Raw genomic sequence first — 17,035 nt, 5'->3', positions numbered from 1 at the left:
CTTACCTGGTTGCTAGGGTCCCAGGGCACAGAGAGAGGCATCTCCTCCTGCTTGCAGGACACAATGTACTTCCTGGGAGAGAGGAAAGGTGACAACCTTGATCCCTCGGGAGCCCATCTCTTTGAACAGGCTTCACCGCATGCCAACTGTGTGCCAGGCCCTGTGCTCAGCCCAGAGGGCAGGAGAGACCACTGTCTGGCCAGGAAGACGGGATGGGCACACAGAACACAGCAGCGAGAACATACAAACTCAGTCAGAGGTAGGACAGGACGAGGGGAGGGGTGCCGGTGCCTAGTGAAGGCTCAGTGCCCCACACCCTGGCTGAGCTAAAGCGACTTCACCACTATGCCTCGGTGTCCTCATCTGTGAAATGGGATCTGCAGTCACCCCTGCCTCAGAGGCTCATCACAAGAACCGCCTTGGCATATAAATGCTCCATAAACACACACTTTTCTTACTAACAACAAATGATGATACAGTGCCTCCTTGAGCCATCGCTTCTCCTCTCTGGGCCTTTCTTTCTTCATGTGCCAAATGGACATCAGAGTCCATGGAAGGAACAAAAGATTTTAAATTGGCCAGACCCGGCCAGGTTCAAATTCTCACTCTGCCCATCACTCCTGTGTGCCCGTGGCCACAATTCCTCTGTTCTCAGTGTCCTCGCCTGTACAATGGGCCAGTCAGACATGGGATGTGGAATGAGGTGACACGGATGTAAAGGGCCCAGCTAGTGCCCAGCACAGGGGCCGCATCGAAGAAATGCAAGTCCCTGAGGCCGGGGAGCAGGTGGACAGCCCTGCACCCTGTGTCCCCTCCCACCACCCAGCCCCAACTTGCCTGTCCAGGCGGATCTTCCTCCTGGCACTGGCCTCTCGGTACCGCCGCTCACCGTCCTGGGGAGAGAAGCAGGGACAGACTATGGTACAGATGGGAAAACAACTTGCCCCCCATCCCTGTTACTGTCTGACCACGGCCCCCCCTCCCAAGGGCCCAAGGAGGTCCTGCAGCCCTGAGGTGTTCTGGCCCCACTGGGGCAGCCAGAGTCAAAGCAACCTGAACAGGAACACGCCAGGTCACTGAGCCCCAGCTTCCCCTCAAGCTCTCCGAGTGGCCCTGGGAACCACTGCCCTCACCAGACCTCAGTTTCCTCCCCAGTAGAATGGGATCCCTAAGGGCACTTACAATGGTAATAAGAACCCATATTTATTGAGCACTTACTACGTGCCAGGCATTCAGCTAAAGTGCTTTCCATGCAAAATTTCATTTAATCCTTACAGCAACCCTCTGAGGTTGGGACTAGTATAATCCCACTTTACAGAGGGGGAAACTGAGGCACAGAAAGATTAGGGGACTTGCCCAAGGACACAGGAACAAGCACTGACGGGCTGACTCAGAGCCTGACTCTTAACTTCTACTTCTAAGGTGTCCTCACTCGGGAGCATTAAACGGCAAAGGCCTGAAAGCATCTGGGGGCCTGTGCACTGCATCGCCCATCTCCTAGGCTCCCACTCCTCCACGGACCACCCACTCTCGACTGGCCAATACCCAGCTACGAGCAGGGAATGCCACAGCCAGGCTCAGCCTTGTGAGGCAGGCAGGACAGGGACCTTCCCAGGGAGAGCTCACTCCCTGATCCTCTAGAGCAAGCCAGGCCTAGCCCAGTGGAGGCACAAGGGAGCATGACTTGAAAGGACAGCCTTTGAATCCAGGCCCTGATTCTCCTTCCTGCCTCCTTGCTCTCCTGTCACCATCGTCATCACCGTCAGCACTTCCTGAGTGTCTGCAGGCCTGACCCAGGCACGGGGTCAATATCCCATAGACCCCACAGCCCCGTGAGGACTGGGCTGCAGGCGCACCGCTTTGCGGGTGGGGACCCAGAGCTCAGAGAGGCACCCCCTAGAATGTAGCAGAGCTGGTTCCAACACACGTCGCCCCAAAGCCAGTGCTCTTCCAACGCTGTTAACACCCACGATGAGCCAGTCCCACATGCACGGCCTGAATTCTTTCAGGCAGAACAAGGTTTCCACCTGGCACAAGGGGCATTTCCAGGGGCCACACAAGGGCACCCAGCAGACGGGCAAAGCGGGGCTTGTTGCTCTCGGGCCTATCAGGAGCTGGCAGGCACCCCCACCCTGGGCAGAGAAGGGAGAGGGAGCTGGGGGGAGGGCAGGGTGCTGCACCCACTCACCCCAGGCTGGGGCCGAATCCAGGGCAGCATCTGGGGCTGGTCATTTGGGTCCAGGACCACAAAGGTCATGAAGGCGCTGTTGATGTGCCGCCGATGGGCCTCGGCCTCCTGGCGGTAGGCCTCCACGCACACGCCCACCTCCATGCTGAGGGCGAGGGAGGGCTGCTCTCATGCTGGACAGACCTTCCCACGGCCTCGCCCTTCCCAACACACATGCACACATGCATGTGCAGGCACACACATGCACTCCTGCAGTTCCTCCTGGGTCAGAGCCCCTCTGGCAGGAAACCCAGAGCTGCTCCCTTTGGTCAGTGTCTGCAGAGCACCTACTGCGTGCTTGGGCCTATGCCAGTCACTGGGGACTCAGAAATGAACAAACCTGTCCGGTCCATGTCCTCATGGACTAATAGCTGGGGGTTGCAGCCACAAATATATACATATGATGATAGTATGTTATGAAACTATGTTATGGAAGAATACAGGCAAGGAGAGGGAGGTGCTGAGCCCAATTAGAAATAGTGTTCATTATACACCCAATCGTCAGCACTTTATAACAGCTCAGTGGCTGCTGTTTCTCTATATCTGTCTTTAATAATTATAAAATAGCAGCCACCGCCATCCCCCTCAGTTAAGGTCTTGACCCCATAATGTAGACATCATACAGAGGGGGACACTAAGACCTAGAACAGGGCAGTAAGTAAAGTCACACAACAGTCAGGAGAGAATGTGGGCTAGAAACCAGGCCTCACAGCTTTCCCCCTGCATGGCAGCAGAATATGTGCTGGTCAGGCTGTGAATAATAATAATAATAATAATAATAATAGCATCAGCAGCAATGGCTGACCTTCACTAAACATGTTCTGTGGCGTTCTACTAGTAACAGGTCATTGAATCCTTAAAACTATAAGATAGTTGTGGTGAGCCCCATTTTATATGAACTGGAGCTCAGAGAGGTTAAGTAACTTGCCCAAAGTCACACAGCTAGTAAGAGGTGAGCCAAACTTGAACCTAGGCAGCCTGGCTCCAGAGCCTTTGCTTTTATGGACTATACTACATGATTTTTGGAATCACCAAAAAAGATATTTAAAATAAGCTTTCATGGGTGTAGATGTCAGGATTCATTTCAAAGGTAAGGGCTCTGGGGACTAAGTTTCGTTTTGGGCAAAGGGTGGGAAAAGGTATGATGACAACAGAATACTGGCAAAAGGTGGCCCTGTGATCCACAGTGTGCAGGCCTGGAGGCAGGAGGCAGGGAGAGAGAGACAGAATGATCACGTGGTACTATCCGAGACAGCAGGAGACACAGGGCTGGGGCGCCCAGAGCAGGGAACATAGAGCTGAATCTTGATGAAGGTGAAAGGACTGAGCAGGTTTGCAATAGAGTCCGTTCTCAGGTCAGGAAGAGCCCTCAGCCCCCAGGGACCCCGATCCTGCCCATCCCAGCCCCTCACCTATGTTTGAAGGCGTTGTTCACAATGGCCTTGAGCACCAGGCGGTCCCCAACCTGGGAGGGTCCCCGGAAGTGAAACATCTCAATGGCCTTCAGCGTAGGGTGGGCACGACACAGCCGGCTGGAGGAGGCCAAGGGTTGGGGACAGGAGAAATGCCCCTAGTGCTTTAGCCACTGGCTTAAACCAGCCTCTACCCCTACCCCCATCCCCAGACCTAGCCAAAACCACATGCACCACCTTCAGGCCCACCCACTCCACTCAGTGACAGTTCTGCCCAGAGGAACAGAACTGAGTCCCATTTCAGAGCTTCGAGTACTGAGGTCTATGTGCATGGCTAGGGAGCAGCTGAGTCTGAGGTGACAGAAGAAAGCCTAGGGCAGGGCTTGGGGCAATCCAACCAAGCCCTTCCAACCTTTGTATCTTAGCACCTGCTGTCCCTACTACCTGGAAGTCCTCCCCTTATCCAAAGCTACTTCTCATTCAAAGCCCAGCTGAAGTGCTCTTCCTCCAGGAAGCCTTCCCGGACTATCCAGACTCTGACTTTTCTCTGCGATCTTATTGCACTCATAGGGCACTGCTGATATATTGTGGCTAAGGGACGGAGGGAAGAAAGGAAGGGAGGTACAAGCAGTACACTCTCCCTTCACCTGGCTGCAATGGTGGCCACATTCTCCATCCAGGCCATGATCTGGCCCCCGAAGGTATTGCCCTGGTGATTGGCGTGGGGAGGCAGAACCAGCTCCACACTCTCCACCCGCGTCTTCTCGGCCGGCACCACATGGCTGCAGTCTCTGCTCTCCAGATCTGACCAAGGAGGGGCAGAGGGAGGGAGGGGGGAGGTGAGAGGCTTTCCAAGGGCAGCCCAGGACCCCTCCACCACCTCTCTGCCCCACCCACATTCTTTTATTTACTCAGCACCTAGTGTGCTGGACCTACTGAGAAATGGGGGGAAACTGGATGAGAGAGATGAGGCTGGCACCGAGCAAAGGGCAGAACACTAGCTTTGAGACAACACACACCTGGGTCTGCAACTCAGCTCCACCCCATACAGGCTGTATTTCCTTGGGCAAGTCAATGCCCTTTCTGAACCTCAATTTCCCACGTGTAAAGGGCAGACGTCAAACTCAACCGGAAAGGACAGTGAAGATGAAATGCGATCTCCGCTCTACAGTGCCTGGCGCCAAACTCAGGAGGCACGCTCTCAAGAAAGAGTTCTTCCCTCCCGCTGCCTGACATGCGCTGTCCCTCAGGGGGCATAAGGATAGCCTCAGTAGGGGAGGCCAGAGAGGTCAGGGAATCGGATGCTGACGTGCCCACCCAACCCAAGGAAGCACCATCTCCCAGGGAGAAAGACCTCACCGGGAAGGACCCATCAAATAGGCAACATTTTGCATAGCTTGCAGGCTGCTCAGATGCCACAGACACAGGGAGGGGAGGTTACAGGCCTGAGCCACGGTCTGGAGGCAGACAGTCACGGGGAGAATCAGGCCTTGGCTCAGCTGGAGCAGAGGGCAAGTACGGGACAGCGCCAGACAAGGCTGAGCAGTCAGCCAAGGGCCTGGAGGCCGGCTAGGGCATCTGGACTGACCCTTGGGCAGGAGGGATTTCGGAGGGCTGCAGTGGGATGGATGGCTCCAGGGGGCCTTGGCTACAGGAGGGAGAGCTGGACCTGCCCAGCCACAGCCCCCAGGCCCAGAGTAAATAGGGCGCACGGAATTCGAAGCACAGCCAGCTGCTTTCACAGGGGGCTGTGGGGGGGCTAATTCTGCCTGCACCCCTCCCCACTCTGGCAGCTGAACTATTTTCGACTTGTCCTAAAATCGCCTCCTTGAAGTTTCAAGGAAGGCTCCACATCCTAATGTTCTGGGGATCAGTGAGCAAATCCAAGGTCACCCCTCTGACCCTTTGCCCAGACTATGCCCTCCACCAGGAGTCCCTTTCCTTATCTCCCCCTGATAAGCCCTGCCAGTCCACAGGAGATGTGAGGCCCTGGTACAGAACAAGCTGCAAGATGCACTTGAAGGGGGAAGAAGCGAGATACAGAACAGTATGTACTGTGTCTTCCCGTTTAGGTAAAAAAAGGGGGCAAAATTAGACACAGAGGGGAATGTGCAGGGAATGCTTCTGGAAAGATGCCCAAAAATGAGGCACAGGAGGTGCCTCTGGAGGGGACCTGGGTTCTGGGGTAGGCGGGTCTTGTTTTTATCTCTAGCTCTAGATCTATGCCTACACCGATGCCTACATCTATATCTACCTACCAACCTACCTACCTATATGCTTTTTAAAAATCCTAGAGTCATGCCCTAGCCAGTTTGGCTCAGTGGATACAGGTAGGCCTGCGGACTGAAGGGTCCTGGGTTCAATTCCTGTCAAGGGCACATGCCCGGATTGCAGACTCTGTCCCCAGTAGGGAGCATGCATTAGGCAGCTGATCAATGATTCCTTCTCATCATTGATATTTCTCTCTCTCTTCCCCTCTCCCTTCCTCTCTGAAATCAATAAAAATATATTTTTTTAAAAATCCTTGAGTCTTCAAGGCCAAGCTCAATACTGCCTTCCCAAATACCTTAAGTCCTAGAGACCCAAACACAGTTTGTGGCTAACAAAACGTTTTCCTCTGGCTGCTGGGAGCTGGGCAAGAGGCACTCCCTTTTCCCTGAAGGAGGCCTTGAGGCAAGAGGGCCAGCCAGGCCTGAGGCCACCAGTGGGTAGACATCCCAAGGAAATGCCTCTCCTCCCTCTGCCCAGTGGGGCCCAGGGCACAAGGGGGGCACCTGCTGCCCTCCCTGTCCCCAGCCTCTCACCATACTGCATGGCGCAGTTGGCCAGGAGGTCCTTGATGGTGTCCGCGTAGACCAGCCGCATGCGTCGGCGCTCGGCGGCCACACTGTGCTCAGTCTTCTCCTCCTCCGTCCGTGGCGAGATCTGCTTCAGCTTCACCTGTGGGCAGGGGTGGGGTTCCCTGAAATAGTGCCAGGGCCTGTCCCCGCAGCTGCCATCACACGCCCGGGGCTGCTGGATGGTTATAAGTCTTTGTCCCTCTTTGCCCACATTTTCCTGTCTCCATGTTGACTGATCCATCATCTTCATCCTCCAATAACCCTAGGCTCCCTTCTGGGGCAAAGGCACAGTGGATGGGGGTAGGGGTCACTGCAGGGCGTGAAAGAGGATGGTGAGACCTGAAGACTCCCCATGTGAGATGCACAGGGAGAGGTGGGGAAAGGAGAGAGGGAGGGCGCCTGGGGCCCGGTGGCAGTGGGGGATGGGCCTTCCTCTAGGGGCTATGATTCCCTGCCACACCCCACCTCCACTCCCCTGCCAAACCCCAGCCTCACCACCCTGGTCCAGGCCCATCGTGACTGGCAGCCAGGTGTGGCCACCTACCTTGGAGAGCTCACGGTGGGCCACAAAGGTGGCCAAGGCCTTGCACACGTTCCACTGCTTCTCAGAGCAAGTGTCCTCGGAGGCCACCTGGATGCCCACCTGGAGGGGAAGAGTAGGAGGAGGAGTGAGGAAGGAAGAAATAGAGCTCGCAAACCCGAGGCCCACAACCTCGTGACACAGGAAGTCCCCCTCTGCTATTTCAGTATCACCCACCAAGTCTAGGAGGCTAGGGACCTGGGGTAGGTTCTGATTCTGCCCCTGGTTCCCTGGGAAACTTTAGGCAAGTCACTTCCCTTCTCTGGGCCTCAGTTTCCTCATCTGTAAAGTGGGGATGACCAAACCCACCCTCGAAGGGCTATTGAGAGGATTAGCATGAGACTGTGTAAGTAAAGTGCTGGCTAAATTGAAAGGGTAGACATGTGAGGGTGCCCAGGGACCCTGTGCATTTATGGGGTGCCGCTATCTCAGCCTCAGTAGTCTCTCAGCAACCACTGGGTGGAAGTTGTCTCCATCCTACGTCCATTGGTGGCAAATAGAATCTCTTCCCCAGAGCTCACGGAGCCTGTGCTTCACCACGAGTCCTTCAACAGCCCTGAGGCACAGAAATCATGCTCCCACTTTACAGATGGGAAGACAGAGTCATGGCACGTAAGCTACAGGACTGAAGTCCAGTGCTATCCCGGCTCCAGCCCCACTGCCTCCAGGTGGCTGTCATCCTCAAATTTGCACAGCCACCAAGCTGCTGAAGACAGGGTCTGAGTCTCGGCGTGAAGACCCAGGAGGCCAGAAGTTAAGTCCCACATTGGGATCTATGTGGCTTGGTGACCTGGTGCAAATCCCTTTCCCTCCCTGGGCCTCAGTTTTCCCTTCTGTGTTATGGGGTGTTGAACCGGAAGATCCTTAGCCTGCCCAGCCCTGCCAGCTGGTCCAGATCTCTGCCGCCTCAAGCAGGGCTTTGCGAGTGTATGCCTGGGCTGGGGGCGGAGATGGAGAGGAGGCAGAAAACCCACCCAGCACCCACGCATCCCCAGGCAGCACCTGCCCCACACACCTCCATGCTGGTGTTGAAGGCCCGGTTCACCTTGGCCTTGATATTCACCACTTGTCCGACTCTGGGAGAGAAAAGCCGGAGGTGAGCCTTTCAGAGGGGACAGAGGGAGGGAGCAGGGGCCCCAGACACTTGGAGAGCCTCTACTGAGGGGAGCTGTTAGGAGAATGTTACTTTACAGCGCGTATTCACATATGGATGTCAACTGAGTCCTCAAAGCAAGCCAGCAAGATAGTGCTAGCACCCCTTTCCCAGGAGGCTGAGAGAAGGGGGATGATTGCATTTATCTGCCCCCCTCCCCCACTCCTCCTTGTCCAGTGAAGGCTCGAGCTTCTTTTTGCTCCTGTTGACCGGTCCCCTCTCCAGGGAGCACTCCCTGCACCCTGTCGCTCTGTAAGGTCCACCTTCCTAACACTTCTTCCAGCAGGTCGACCTCACAACCTATCAGCTCCACTGGGGCAAGGCTTGGCACAGGGCACCGGGCAGCTCCTCCACAATTAGTGGCCTACTAAATGAATCTGTTCCGCATTTATTGCATCCGTATCGGTTCATCAATTGTGACAAAGGTACCCCTACATGAATGTAAAATGTTAATGGAGGAACTGGATGTGGGGTATATGGGGACTCTCTGTACTATCTACAACCAGAGTGTACATCAAAAACTAATCTACAATCGGCCTCCCTGCAGTCTGGGAGCTACTGGGCACCGGGACCTTCTGTACCACAAACCCAGCATGGGCCCTGGCCCAGAAAAGTGCCAGTAGTGATGAATGACTGAACAATGAATACAGCAACTGGCCGAACTTCTTCCTTAACCACAGCACTCTGGGCACCAAGGAAGCCCTGAGAAAGCCCTTGGCACTCGATGTCCTAGGCCCGTGGTTGGCAAACTGCGGCTCGCGAGCCACATGCGGCTCTTTGGCCCCTTGAGTGTGGCTCTTCCTAAGCCTTAGAAGTACCCTAATTAAGTTAATAACAATGTACCTACCTATATAGTTTAAGTTTAAAAAATTTGGCCCTCAAAAGAAATTTCAGTCGTTGTACTGTTGATATTTGGCTCTGTTGACTAATGAGTTTGCCGACCACTGGCCTAGGCAATGGTGGAGAGTTCAGGAGCAGGCCCACAGGCCAGAGCACTGTCGCAGTCCCTACAGCCTGGCCTGAGCTGGGGGCCTGGTATGGCCCTTGGGTCCCAGCAAAGCTCTGCAGAAACAAAGCCCAACACAGTGTAATGAAGACTTTCTAACCAGTACAGCTCACTGTGAGGTAGTGAGCGCCTCGTCTCTGGAGGTATGTGAGCAGAGACTGAATGACCCAAGATTCTGGCTCAGGCTTTGCCAAGGTACCTTATCTAGGAACCCCCCACCAACCAGCAACCCATGACCCACAGAGAATGTACAAGTTCCAAAAGGCATTCATTGATTAAGTCTAATCCCTCCCATCTGCAGATAAGGAAACTGAGGCCCAGAGAAAATGTCTGACTTCCCCAAAGTCACATTGCACCCCATGGTGTTGCCTGGGCAACATCCAACTCCAAACTTGAAGCAACTTCCTTGGCTCCCACTGGCTGAGGGAACCCACCCCACGGCAACTAGCAGCAAGCCAGCTCCCAGCCCAGCGCTGTCCAGAGACACTGCAGACGGGTCACTGCTTCTGGGGGGCTTCCCCCACTCCACCTGCCAAGGCTGGCAGGTTCCAGGCAGGAGAGGCAGGGGAGGGGTCCCCAGGCCTTGGTGGGGAGCCCAGAAGGACCTAGCGGCAGCTGGGGCCACTCACCTAATGGTGTGCTCAAAATAGATGTCATCCATGGAGGCCGTGACGCAGGGACAGCCAGCATGCCTCTCCGCTGGCACCGGGAGAAGAAAGCCGTGCGTTAGCAGCCTCCCATGTTACGCAGGCCTCTGATCAAATGTCAGACCCCCGAGCTCAGGCCGTGCCTCCTCACCCACAGCCTTCTTTATTTTTCCTCAAAGTTGCCGCCCCCTGCTTCATATATCGGAGTTTTGTCTGTCTAGTATCTCTCTCTTCTGTTCAACTGCAAGTTGCTTGAGGGCGAGGATTTTTGCCTGCCTAGCTCATAGGCGTATCCCAGTCCCAGAAGAGTGTCTGGCACATAGTAGACACTCAACAAGCAGCTATTGAATAAATGAATGGTCACACCATACTATGCTAGCTCCCGGCCTTGTAAAGTGCACTTAGGTCTGCCCAGTCTACTTCATGCATCTTTGTTTGCTGAGTCTTTCCTTCAGGACCCTGCTCACTGCCTTAGTCCCTCTAGAGTCCCTTCTCTGTCCCCAGGGCTGGGTCACGGCCTCTGGTCTGTCCTCCCTCCCCTTCCCAGTCCCCACAAAACAGTGCTGGAGCAGTTGGGTCACCTGTGTCCCCCCCCTCCCCCCCCCCATCAGACTGTGAGCTTCCTGTGGGTTGGAGAATACTGGGACATCAAAGGAATGACGAAAAGTCAACTCAACTCCTCAACTTAATGTAGGGAGCCCTTTAAGGCAGACAGCACGGTGCTTGCTCACAGCACTCCTGAGCCAGCCCTGGAGCAGCCGCGTTGAAGGCAGCGCTGTGTTGGAGCAGAGACCTAAGGGCACTTAGAACTCGGACCTCTGGGGAGAGGGTGGGCCAGAGCTGAGCATCAGGAAATTGGAGGGCATTGCAGGCAGGCCAGCTGGGATGAGGGACGAGGGTGGAACAGACGTCTCAGCATAACTGAGGCCTCTCCCCCAGGGGTGGGCCAGGGGGTGGGAGGATGGCAGTCTCACCAGACAGGCAGGCCGTGGTGTCAATCCACTTGAGCAGCTGCCCGACGCTCAGCTCGCCACGCTGATTGGTGTGGCAGGGCAGCACCAGCTGGCTCATCTGCACCTCGGTGGGGTTCCGGTACTCCTCGCCATCTGCCATGGTTTTCTCTGTGCGGGAGGTTGACTTCCGGGACTGACGGCCCGAGAACACGGAGGCGAAGCTCTGGGGAACAGGTGGGACCAGAGAGGTCAGCTCACTGCAGGGTCCCCTGAGTCTGCCCATCCCTGAGACCTGAGGACTAGAGGGAGAGGAGAGAGCGCCCCAGGGCCACCTCCCTCCAGACCCCAACTCCAAGAGTGGTCACCGCCCTCCAGCCCAGAGCTCAGACCCAGGGTGTCACTCTGGCTCAGGTTCCTTTTAGCCAACATCTCCACGTTAACACGGCCTGGGACCCGAGGAACGGGGAGGGGAGAAAGGAATCGTGCAGGGAACTCAGTTCTCCGAACTTCAGTTTGAGGGTTTGCTTTTTAAAGTTTTGCTTCTGATTGGCCTTCATGCCCGAAAGATGTCCCCTCTCTGTGCAGAGGCCCCAAGAGCCCCTCGCAGGCAAGCCTGGGGATTTGTTCCCAATGAAGTGCTTCAAGAAGCAGGTCCTATTTCATCCCCCAAAGGTCCCTTCCCCGGGCTTCTTGCTCTGCAGTTGACACCTCTGCTGGGTGCTCATTTGTCTTTAGCACTTAGCTCTCCTGGCTGGGAGGGCTCTGGGCAGTGCCTGAGCAGCTGTGTGATCCAGGCAGCTGCCAGCTGGAGAACCAGCTGAGAAAAGCCTCAAACTCATGAATTAGAGGTGGAGTTTCTGCCCAGGGCCCAGCTTTTCTTAGTCCCCGGGCAGAAGAGGTGGCGAGTGCAGTCCCTTGGATGGGGTGGGACGGAGGAGGAGGTGGAGTCGACCCGCCATCCCTTCTCTCCCTAATCGGACTGTGAACAAGAGCCGGGCAAACCTGCATGTGTGAGAAAACTGACAGGAGGGGCAGGAGGAGTTCCAGTTCTCATGGCCAATGCCAACTGCGGGGTGACAGCTGACGCCAACATATACACAGCACTTATTAGAAATCAAGCGCGCTTCTAAGCACGTCCCTTTGCTAATTAAAGTGTACCCACACAACAAAACTCTGAGGTAGGTTCAAGATTATCCTCACTTCACAGTGGGGGAAACTGAGGCCCAAGTAAGTGGCAAAGCTTAGCTGTGACCCCAGAGGTCTGGCTGCAGTCTGAGGCCCCACCCATCACACTGCACTGCCTGCAGGGGCTCCTGGGCCCAGATGAGAAGGAAGTCAGAGCTCTGGGCCTGAATTCAGCAGCAAAGAGTGATACGACCCCGAGGCTGACCCTGCCACTGCTCAGATGGGGGCAGCGACATCTCAGGGCAGTGATGGTCCTTGTACGGGGGGAGGGGCACTCCTTGGATAGTTCCACCCATGAGGCTCTGTAGCTAATTCACTACGTTCAAAACACACCGATGTGACTGATTCAAGGTCGCTGACTTGTAAATGGAACATCTGGGATTTGAACAGGGCCCATCTAAACCAAAACAGCTTGTAGGTCCCCAGAGCGGCCCTGGGTACCACATACAGTGCTGGGCACTGAGGGGAGAGAGAGGAGGGCAGCCGATCCAGGAGCTCTCAGTGCGGGCGGAAGCCTTCAAGGTGCCAGGCTGCCAGGCTTGCAGAATCTTGCAGGCATCTCACAGGCCTTGTGGTCTAAGCAGGGCTATCACCATGGTAACCACTGCCAAGGCACTTCCAGCCTAGTGTGCACTGGGGGCCTGCATGGATGTGGATGCGGGTGGCTGCCTTTCTGAGTGTGGGAGATGGGAGAGGGAGGAAGCAGGCAGACTGTTCACCTACTCTTCCCAACCCCCTCCCTCAGCCAGGGGTCCTGGCCAGAACATTCCAGCAAGAAGCCTGGAGAAAGCTAGGGAAATGGAGGTGGGGGGTGGGGGGGCAAGATGCACAGGGTAAGCGGGAAGAAAGGGGGCAGACGCGTGGGTTTCTGAGCGGTTCCGGGCATGCACACACAATGTCCCAGCTTCACAAGCCTATTCTCACACCCACCGCCTCCCTGGATCCTCACAAGGAAGGCAGACCCCATTTTTACAGCTGAGGAAAGTGAGGACGGGAAAAGATCTAGACCAGGACACCTGAGTTCTAATCTTCTCTCTGCTTCTCACCTGGTCAATCCCCATCCCCACCAGCCTCCTATTTCCTGTTCTATGTAAAGGAGTCCCTACTTTCCCAATGGACTCTTCATGCCTGAAGGCAGGATCTTTGCCTCATTCATTCATTCATTCATTCACCAAGCATCTCCTTTCTCTGCACTAGGCCCTGGGCCAAACACTGAGAATGCAAAGGTAAGTCGGGCCAATCCCTTTGAGAAGCTCTGCTCTAGTGCTCGTGTCTAGAAGGGCCTGGCACGCAGTAGGACCTCATCAAAGGTTTGTGGAGGGACAAGCAGAGACAGACTGGAGTTTAACTATATATATGTTGATTTCAGAGAGGAAAGGAGAGGGAGACTGAGATAGAAACATCAATGAGGAGAATCATTGATCGGCTGCCTCTTGCACGCCCCCTACTGGGGATTGAGCCCACAACCCAGGCATGTGCCCTTGACTGGAATCAAACTTGGGACTCCTCAGTCTGCAGGCCAACTCTTTATCCACTGAGCCAAACCAGCTAGGGCCGGACCTGAGTTTAAATCCTAGCCCTGTCCCTCAGGTGCTATGTGATCCTGAGCAAGCCCCCCTCCTCCTGAACCTCATCTCTCACTCACAAGGTGGGCAGGGGCAGTGGGAGATTGCCAACCCCCAAGGTATCCCCAGCCCTGGTTCCAGGATTCTGGGGTTTAACCCTGGCATGCTGAGCTGAGATTTCCAGTGAGGAAGCTAAGGAGCCCGGTGACCTGTCAGACAGGAAATACTGAGCTCCTCCCAGCAGCGCTGAGCTCCCACCTCCCCACCCCTGCAGGCTGTGGGACAAGCCCCACTATGGCTCTCCCCACGCCCCTCAGAGAGAGGCATGCAGAGCCCTGGTCCGTGGCACCAGCAAAAGGGACAGAGCAGCAGTGGCCCAGGACATGGCCTCTCAGACTCCAACTCCTTCCTTGGCTCTAAGACAGCCTGCCCACGTCAGGCCAGGCCAGGCCTCCTTCTTGTCCCAGGGTGGGCAGGCAGCCAGCCGGGGCGCAAGAGGCTTGGCCAATGGGGCTCTAGAGCTGGGACACTCCTCCCAGGGCCAGTCACAGAGAGCACAGAGGCCCTGGATGGAGCAGGTCCTGGGGCGGCCAGGGTGGCTGAGCCAAGACAGCTGACAGGGAGGGCAGAGCCCACTCCACAGATGGGGTCATGGGGTCAGAGACATGCCCTCTCAGAAGGCAGCCGTGCCAGGCTCTGGCCCCACACACAGCAGGACCGGCCAGGTTTGATACTGCCAGACTAGGCCTCACCTGGCTACACCAGGGTCCTGTGTCCCTCCTCCTGGGCCATCCATGTCACAGACCTGCTGATCAGAGCAGGAGAAGCCCCCTCGTCCAATCCCTTCATTGATGGGGACACTGAGGCACAGGAAAGAAAGGCTGGTCCGGGGTCACACAGCTGGGGAGCCAGGAAGAGCCCTCCTGGGACGCAGAGGGGCTCCTTCAAGGCAGTTCGACCGCAGCCCCACGCTCACACACCTGACCTGGATTTCCTCCCTCCCCCACTGAGCCAAGTAACGGGGATCCAACCCCGGACGCTCTCAGCCTGCCCCACCGCCCTCGGGCTTGGGGGCCCACACTGGGGCTTGCTGGATGTTTCCAGAGCCTGTTCACAGGCCTCCCGACTCCACCTCCTTCTGGCCTCCAGCACCTGCCCTCCCAGAACAACCCCAGGAGGTTCCTCAGAGCACCACCCTCATCCTCCTCCATCCTCTGCCACGCGGGGCTGCTCCTGCCCAGGTTCCCTCTATCTGCCCTATCTCCCAGGTGAGTCCTTCCTCCTCCTTCTTCAAGTTCCCCCATCCCTGCCTCTTCCCCAGGGCATTAGGTCCCCCCAGCCCCCACAGCCTCACCGGCCTCCATCACAGTGAAGCTGTGCAGTCACTGTATTCCTAGACGCTTCTCCCGCCAGACAGTCATTCCCGCCAGACAGGGACAATTCAGCCTCACAGAGCAGGTGCTGAATAAACACCTACGGAAGAGGCTGGTGACAGGGGCTGAGACTTGAGGACAGGAAGGTCGCAGGTGCAGAGAGGACGTGCAGACAGCACAAAGGGCAAGCAGGAACAGTGGTGCCTCGGGTGATGCGAACTGCGTGGCAAAGGAAAGCCTGGGGTCAAGTACTAGGTACTTGTGTGGGTAGAGACAGAGGGAAAGGAGCCAGGGAGTCCCTACAGCGACTGCCCAGAAAAGGCGACAGCCAGCAGAGAGCTCAGTGCTGCAGGGACAGCAGAGGAGAGAGGAGAGAGCTTGGTGCTGTAGGAACCACCAGGAACAGCAGGGCAGGGCAGGGGAGGCCTTGAAGCTGACCTGGCCAGGGTTCAAATCTGGTTCCACAAGGAACTTGTATGACCTCAGGGCAAGCTGCTCTGTGGGCCTTAGTTTCATCTGTAAAAAATGGGGTAATAGTGCCTACCTCCAGGGGTCATCCTAAGGATGAAACTAAATGAGATCAGGGGTTTAAAGTTCCTCGGACATGTCGGCCATATGGCTAACATTTGTTGAACATGTACTGTCAGTATTTAAAGCTGAGGTCGGACTTCCTACAGAAACATAGCTGGGAAAGGCCCACATATAATCCACACTGGACTTTGCGCAGCCTTTTCTCACCTCTGAGCTGACCAGAACTTCATGGGGCAAGACTGTTAATGGGCAAGATTATTAGCCCGTCTATGAGGTTCTGTGAGAATTCAAACAGCTATTGATGTTGGAGACTGGACTCAAGCCCAGGGTGTGAGACTGAGAGCCCCTATTCCTCCCACTCTTCCTCCCTCCCGCTAGAGGCATGGGACTAAAATGCAGGTTTGAGGGGGCAGCGAGAAGCAGACTTTGACCCACGCCCTCAGAGCCGGGGCCAGCCCCATGAAAGGCCTGGCTGTCTGAGTGAGACCACTCTGAGCTGTCCGAGGGAGCTGCCCCATCCCCAAGGGGTGGCTCCGCCTCTCAGAGACCAGGATGGCCTCCGGTGGATTCCCCCCAGCAAGGCAGGCACATTTGTCAACATCCTAAATTCCCCTTCGGGGTCCCTACCTCTCTCCCAAAAAGGCTCTGAGGCAGCCTGCACACACAGGACACAGTGCACTGGGAGCCGAGATGCAAACAGAGCTAAGAAACCAAATAAGGGAGACGCAATTATGTTAGGAATCCAGCTGCACAAATATACTGCCATAGAGAATTGCATTTGGCCTTGAGAGTCCCAGCAGACAAAGCAAAAACGGGTAGCAGTGGATTCCAAACTCGGGTGAAAAGAGGGAGCAGCCGTCCATGAAGCCAGCCTGAGGGCTTGGGGGGACACAATGGGCTGCTCCAGGCTTCTAATTCTCATATAATATCAGATCAGATCTTCATTCTAGAAGATAAACAATGGTCCCCAGTGCCCTACACAAACATCCTCGTTTTACTTCTAGCTACAGGGTGAATTGGCATTTGACACTTTTCAAAATTTGGGGGTGAAAAAGGTAGAGAAAAGCAGTAATTTTCATTACGACCTCCTATATGCTATGCATTTGGTTAATATTTATTGCAGTGATGGCGAACCTATGACACACGTGTCAGAGGTGACACGCAAACTCATTTTTTTGGTTGATTTTTCTTTGTTAAATGGCATTTAAATATATAAAATAAATATCAAAAATATAAGTCTTTGTTTTACTATGGTTGCAAATATCAAAAAACTTCTATATGTGACACGGCACCAGAGTTAAGTTAGGGTTTTTCAAAATGCTGGCACGCCGAGCTCAAAAGGTTCGCCATCACTGATTTATTGAATACCTAGTATGTATCAAGTTCTATGATAAGAGCTTTCAGATGTATTATCTCAGTAATTCTCATTATCTACCCTGTGAGGCATTGTTACTCTACCCATTGCACTGATGAGCAAACTGAGGCTGATAGAGAAGCAGGTACATTGCTTCTGAGCACTTGGGAAATGATAGAATTTAAGACACTCCCAGACCCACCAGCCAT

General features: G+C 55.2%; 1 protein-coding gene across 3 annotated transcripts in view; it reads right to left on the bottom strand.

The window, feature by feature from the left end:
• Positions 1-17,035, bottom strand: part of ACOT11 (acyl-CoA thioesterase 11) — a 43,222-nt gene that overhangs the window by 7,563 nt on the left and 18,624 nt on the right. For all 3 annotated transcript variants that reach the window (XM_036350280.1, XM_036350279.1, XM_036350281.1), the window contains exons 2-11: positions 10,840-11,041; positions 9,848-9,917; positions 8,075-8,135; positions 7,024-7,122; positions 6,444-6,579; positions 4,287-4,443; positions 3,640-3,759; positions 2,189-2,333; positions 838-893; positions 6-72 (exon numbers count right to left, since the gene is read on the bottom strand). In XM_036350280.1, the coding sequence (XP_036206173.1) occupies positions 6-72; positions 838-893; positions 2,189-2,333; positions 3,640-3,759; positions 4,287-4,443; positions 6,444-6,579; positions 7,024-7,122; positions 8,075-8,135; positions 9,848-9,917; positions 10,840-11,041 (1,113 nt within the window). The remainder of the gene's footprint in view (positions 1-5; positions 73-837; positions 894-2,188; positions 2,334-3,639; positions 3,760-4,286; positions 4,444-6,443; positions 6,580-7,023; positions 7,123-8,074; positions 8,136-9,847; positions 9,918-10,839; positions 11,042-17,035) is intronic.

Source organism: Myotis myotis, unplaced genomic scaffold, assembly GCF_014108235.1.
Source record: "Myotis myotis isolate mMyoMyo1 unplaced genomic scaffold, mMyoMyo1.p scaffold_m19_p_2, whole genome shotgun sequence".
In the NCBI taxonomy this organism is placed as follows: domain Eukaryota; kingdom Metazoa; phylum Chordata; class Mammalia; order Chiroptera; family Vespertilionidae; genus Myotis; species Myotis myotis.
This window is presented reverse-complemented; position numbering and strand designations above follow the sequence as displayed.